Source organism: Pituophis catenifer, unplaced genomic scaffold (assembly GCF_029215685.1).
Source record: "Pituophis catenifer annectens isolate HBS135680 unplaced genomic scaffold, rPitCat1.0.hap2 SCAF_1, whole genome shotgun sequence".
Classification (NCBI taxonomy): domain Eukaryota; kingdom Metazoa; phylum Chordata; class Lepidosauria; order Squamata; family Colubridae; genus Pituophis; species Pituophis catenifer.
In genome coordinates, this window is record NW_027256881.1 from 13,632,451 (window position 1) to 13,638,450 (window position 6,000).

A 6,000-nucleotide genomic window follows, 5' to 3' on the forward strand; every position below is an offset into this window, starting at 1 on the left:
GATCCATCAGGCGCCTGGGGCGGATCCATCTAGTTGGGTCCGCCTCCCTGCGGCGAGGGGTCGCGGTTCGAAGATCTAGGCGAAGGAGTGAGTGGTCAGTCCATGACAAGGGTTCCATGTCTATATCCCCTATAACAAGACCACTCAACCACTGGCCAGAGACAAAAATCAAATCCAGAGTGTGACCTCCCCTGTGAGTAGGGCCATGAACTAACTGGGTCAGGTCCATGGCCATCATGGAAGCCATGAACTCCCGAGCCACCTCAGATGTTTCACCGACGGATGGCAAGTTGAAATCACCCATGACTAAAAGCCTGGGTGTATCTACTGCCACCGTGGCTATCACGTCGAGTAGCTCAGGTAGGGCTGTTGCCACGCAGCAGGGAGCCAGGTACATAAGCAACAAGCCCATCTGAACCCCACGGCCCCACCTCACAAGGAGGGACTCACATCCAGCTATCTGAGGCACAGTGGTCTCCCTCGGATCCAGATCCTCGTTAATAATAACCGCCACCCCCCCGCCCCTCCCCTGGGCCCTCGGCTGATGGAATGCTCTGAAACCTGGTGGGCACATTTCAACCAGAGGGACGCCACCCTCCGGGCCCAACCAGGTCTCCGTAATACATGAACTACTTCCGTAGGTATAGTTCTAGAAAGAGATAAAATGTACTGGCTAACTATGTTGCTAAAATCTATGGTTGCAAATAAACTTATATGTAATAAACATTGGTCAACTCTCATGTCAATATAAGAAAATATTCCATTCTCCTGCAACTTAGTTTGTTTTTAGAAGAAAAAAAAAAGGGACCTTGTAGATCATCTAGTCCAACCCCCTGCTCAAGCAGGAGACCCTACACCAGGGATGTCAAACTTGATGTCATTGAGGGCTGCACAAGGTTGTGTTTGACCTTGGGGGGGTGGGAGTGGGCGTGCCCAGCTCGATGTCACTCGTGTCAGGAGCGCCTGTGGTGGCCCGAATGCTCTGCCAGAGAAAACGGGCTCATGAGCTCCATTGTCGGCTGTGATGGCCTCCTGCAACCTCTGCCAGCGAAACCTTCGCTGTTTCTAGGGCGGCCCTGCAGTCCAGATCTAAGCACCCCACGGGCCGGATCTGGCCCCCGGGCCTTGAGTTCAACACCCCTTACCCTACACCATTTTTGACAGATGGCAGCCCAGTCTCTTGAAAGCCTCCAGTGATGAAGCTCCCACAACTTCTGAAGACAAGCTGTTCCATTGGTTGATTGTTCTCACTGTCAGAAAATTTCTCAGGTTGAATCTCTCCTTGTTCAATTTCCATCCATTATTCCTTGCCTGGCCTTCAGGTGTTTTGGGAAATAGCTTGACCCCCTCCTCTCTGTGGCAGCCCCTCAAATATTGGAACATTGCTATCATGTCTCCCCTGGTCTGTCTCTTCACTAGACTAACCGTGCCCAGTTCCTGTTACCGTAAGGGATGGACTTTCAGAGAGAAGTTCTTGCCTTTTAAAAATCCAAATCATTCATTAGCAAACCTGCCAAGAATCCCGCTCTAGGCTCAATTTAGTTCCTCGTATCTGTGCCAGTATTTCTCATATTAGGCCAGCAATCTAACCTGGCACGAAGAACTTTCATATTTTCATAAAGCTGTCAGAACCTTATTTTATTTTACAGGAATGATGCAAAGATACGAGGCTCTGTAGGAGGAGGAAGGAAGCATTCTTGTGATTTTCTGGGTTATAACTTCTCCTCCCCCCCCCTCTTTTTTTTTTTTTTTTTAAAAATAGACATTGAAGAAAGTGGGTGAGTTCAAAGTTAAGGTGGACCGGGAAAAGGTCATCAAGTGTCTGGAATTGTTGAGCTGCCTCATCAAAATAGTGACCCAACAGGTATGTGTGTCCCTCTTACTATCTGATTCTTCTTTGAAATGCCAACATTTCCCTGTTTATATTCGCTGCTCACAAAGTTTTCCTCGGACTTAAAAGTCATTGTTCTACTTTTTGTTTGTTTAAGAATTCTTTGGACTAAAGTAAGAATCCAAGAGAAGAGAAGAGAAGTAGCTCAGGGTTGAGCTATAGAATTTTTTGGGGGATGCTCTCTGAGGTTGGTTTATTGGCAGACATTGCATTAACTTACAGACTCTTGTACTGATGATATTACCTAGTTGGGCAATGAAACATCTGCAACTAAACAACCAAGCTTAGAGACCACCCAAAACTCTAAAGTTAGCATACCTGTGCTGAATTAACTCTGGATCAATATTCATGCAGTATCAATATTAGCAATTTTAAGATGTTTGTGTATCTATATTTTTCTTGACTGTACACCGCCTTGAGTCCTACGGGAGAAAGGCGATATAGAAATATAATAAATAGATAGATAGATAGATAGATAGATAGATAGATAGATAGATAGATAGATAGCACTTAGACTTATATACCGCTTTACAGTGCTTTACAGCCCTGTCTAAGCAGTTTACAGAGGCAGCATATTGCCCCCAGCAATCTGGGTCCTCATTTTACCGACCTCAGAAGGATGGAACCTTGAGCCTGGTGAGATTTGAACTGCCAAATTGCAGGCAGCCGGCAGTCAGCAAAAGTCAGCCTGCAGTACTGCACTCTTAACCACTGTGCCACCGTGGCTCCTCACTATTTGTGAGTATGTAAATACAAGTGGCACAGTTGGTACATCTGAACATCCAATTCAAGTATCCTCAATTTATTTTAATTTTTTTTTTTTTGGAGACATTTGGAATTTGAGAATCTGCAATGAGCAAGGTGACAACGTATGGCTTCTGTGGGGAAAGTATCAAGGCGCTCATTTACACAAATGTTACCTGCTAACCACTTCTAGCCTTGCTCCTTTCTGCAGGATGTTCTCTCCCCACCCCTGCTTTTGTATTTCTTTTTCAGAGCAGGTGTGCCCACTTCTAAATGAAGCACTGGGCTGCAATTTCCCACTACTTTTATTTTTTTAAGAAGCTTAAAAGAGCCCAGAGGCAATCTTGGAAGTGAAAAATGCTAGAGGCTGGTGTCCAGTAAAGAGAGAGTTAACAGGCATCAAGACATGTATTTATAGGTACATTAGCAACCTGGCACCAGATTTTGGGATGTTGGCCTAGATCCTGACTAGAGGACTAGATCCTGACTAGAGGATCTAGGCCAACAGATCCTCTAGTCTAGCCAACAGATCCTCTAGCATTCTGTAGAAGAATGCTGCTTTGTCACCTGGTTGAGCATTCAGTTAGCTGATTCCAAGAACTAATCCAAATCCACTAATCCTGATAGTCCAGAGGGTTGGACTAGAAGACCTCCAAGGTCCCTTCCAACTCTGTTATTCTATTCTATTCTATTCTATTCTATTCTATTCTATTCTATTCTATTCTATTCTATTCTATTCTATTCTATTCTATTCTATTCTATTCTATTCCATTCCATTCCATTCCATTCCATTCCATTCCATTCCATTCCATTCCATTCTAATCTATTCTTCTTCTAAATCTTATACTATGAACTTGCTTGTTTTGATGGCAAGTATTGCATTGTGAATCCAGGAATCAGACTGGTCATCCCTACTGGGACCACACATACAATAAGCCATTCATTGATTGAATGAGTGACTGAATGAAATAAAATTGCGAATCATTCATTGATATCCTTTTCTCAATGAATTTGCTGGGAAAAGAGAGCAATTCTGCTTTCTATATCTACCACTTTTAAGCAACTTTCTTTATTGCATGCAATTCTAGTATTCTTTTATTTACTTTTCAGGCAATCAGCATAGATCTGACTGAGCTTCGTGGCGTGCTCCAGACTCTGGGTCAGCAGGAACATTTTGAGAAGTCCATACAACTTGACAACATGTACTGGAATGTTATGAAACTCCTGGGATTTAAGTAAGTTATAGAACCAGTTTGGTGTCATGGTTAAAGTACCATGTTAGAAAAGCCAGGAGACTGGGAGTTCTAGTTCTACCTTCAGCACAAAGTCACTGGGTCATCTTGGATCAATCACTCTCTCTCAACCCTAGGAAGAAAGCAAGTGGAACTATTTCTGAAATTTTGCCAAGAAAATTTCAGTAATTAGAACAGTTGCCAGGAGTCAAAACAAACATGAAGGCACATATACACACATAGAAGGGGAAGCTCCATGCGCCATTCAACCCCTTGGCCCTCCTGATCAGGCCTTTTAATTTTGGAACATGAACTTAGAAATTAACACAGTTCACAAAAGCTTGGCCTCCTGAAGAAAAGAAAACCTGGAATCGCAACCCCCATGCGTTGTAGTCCTGTTGATGGTGACCCTTAACAGTTCTCCCCCTCCCGAGTTCCCCTAACACACAGGTGACAAACTCACTGCGTCACGTTGCCATCACGTGATGTATCATGATGTTTTTTTTCTCTTCACTGAACTGGGGGTGGGCGTGGCCTGCACATGACACATCTGCCCTGCGGGCTGCCAATTTGACACCCCTGCTCTAACATAATTGGCCCGTTTGATCAGAATAAATTCCAAATGCTCAGTTTGTAACTTCTGTTTCTTAAAACTTCCATGGGCGATCTTAAAAAGAAAAGGCTAGTTGATGATGGAAGGCCCTATTTGGTGTGGTTGATGGGAGTTGTAGTTTGATATAGGGGGAGGCATTAAGATGAGGGAAGTGTTTCTCTACCTTAGCAATTTTAAGTTGTGTGGACTAACTCCCAGAATTCCCCAACCATCCATGTAGGGGAATTTTGGGAGTTGAAGTCCACACATCTTAAAGTGCCTGAGATTGAGAAACACGGCATTAAAACTAAACGGTGGATGTCAACGGTCATTTCCTATTCTTGATTTGCAGGCGGCCTGTGAAGGTAAAAGTCTCTGTTCAGCCTGCAAACGGAACTGTGGTGGAGTCCCTAAAGCGGAAGAAAAAGGGCTTTCTCCCAGCCACCAAAAAACGTCAGAACCGCAAGAAGGCCCAGCCCGGTCAGTCCAAGGAGAATGGTCCTGAGAGCAGCAGCAGAACCCCTGCTGTTGGTGAGGCTGAGGGTCCCTCAGAAGGAAAGAAGAAAAAAAGGAAGAGGAAGAAGAAGCGAGTGGCGGAAGAGGGCGTGAGGGAAACATTTGAGCAGGGTCCTCCAGCAAAGAAGAAAGCTCAGTCCCCGGGGAACACGAAAGGAGCTATTGGGCCACATGGCCAAGTGAAGAAGAAAAAGCAGCAACGCAAAGGAAAGAAAAAGGGGACTGACTGAATGTTGGGGACAGACGGGACTGTTTTTATCAACCTCTGGGAAATGTGTTTTGAAAGTTGCGGGGAAAAGCTGCTTCTGGATTCCAGCTGGCAGAATTAAAACTGGTCTGCTGTATTATTTTGATAATGGACTCCATCGTCATAAACAGTCTTGGGACTTCCTACCTGTGATGCCAGGAACAATTTCCCCTCTCCCAATTCATGTCATCTGGCATGGCTTCCAGAAGAGCCAAGCTGCAAACAGCATAACACATTCTGGATTTATATGTGCGAATGAGTTTAATTTGATGATCCCAGCAGTGTAATTTATAAGTTGCTCCTGGAAAACGAGGTGCTTTGGAGCAGACTCCTTGTAACGTCTGGATCAGTTCCAGCTCCTTGGTTTTAATAATAGAAGGCATCAAGCTATGATGTTGAATATAGGTTGCTTTGGTTACTTGGAGTTATATTTCTGAATAACTCCAGAAGTTATATTTCTGAATAAAAAAATAAAAATATTTTTTAAAATCTTTATAAAATTAAAGACTAAAATGACATGCCTTGGCTCAGATGTGTTTGAAAAATTTGTACTTTTTGCACGTCTTGTCTTAGAATGGATGAAACTTCTTACAGTAAACAGACAGTGCGTACATTCAGAAAAAGCATTGAATGTTTATGCCACCTGGCTCCAAATGACTCTGAGCTGTTAGTAGCATTTCAGAGTATGCTAATCTGGGCAGTATACTTCAGAAAGATATTTATTTTGCAAGAGTTTATACCTTACTATCCCATTAGCTTTCCCAAAGCCTGCAGTGAC

The 6,000-nt window shown here is 43.8% G+C and overlaps 1 protein-coding gene across 1 annotated transcript in view; it reads left to right on the forward strand.

Annotated features, from left to right (window-relative positions):
- The window catches only part of MYBBP1A (MYB binding protein 1a), a 95,173-nt gene extending 89,440 nt beyond the window's left edge, over positions 1-5,733 (forward strand). The window contains exons 25-27 of the mRNA XM_070932069.1: positions 1,763-1,864; positions 3,746-3,870; positions 4,812-5,733. Coding sequence (XP_070788170.1) covers positions 1,763-1,864; positions 3,746-3,870; positions 4,812-5,205 — 621 coding nt within the window. The 3' untranslated portion in view covers positions 5,206-5,733. The remainder of the gene's footprint in view (positions 1-1,762; positions 1,865-3,745; positions 3,871-4,811) is intronic.
- Positions 5,734-6,000: the final 267 nt, after the last annotated feature.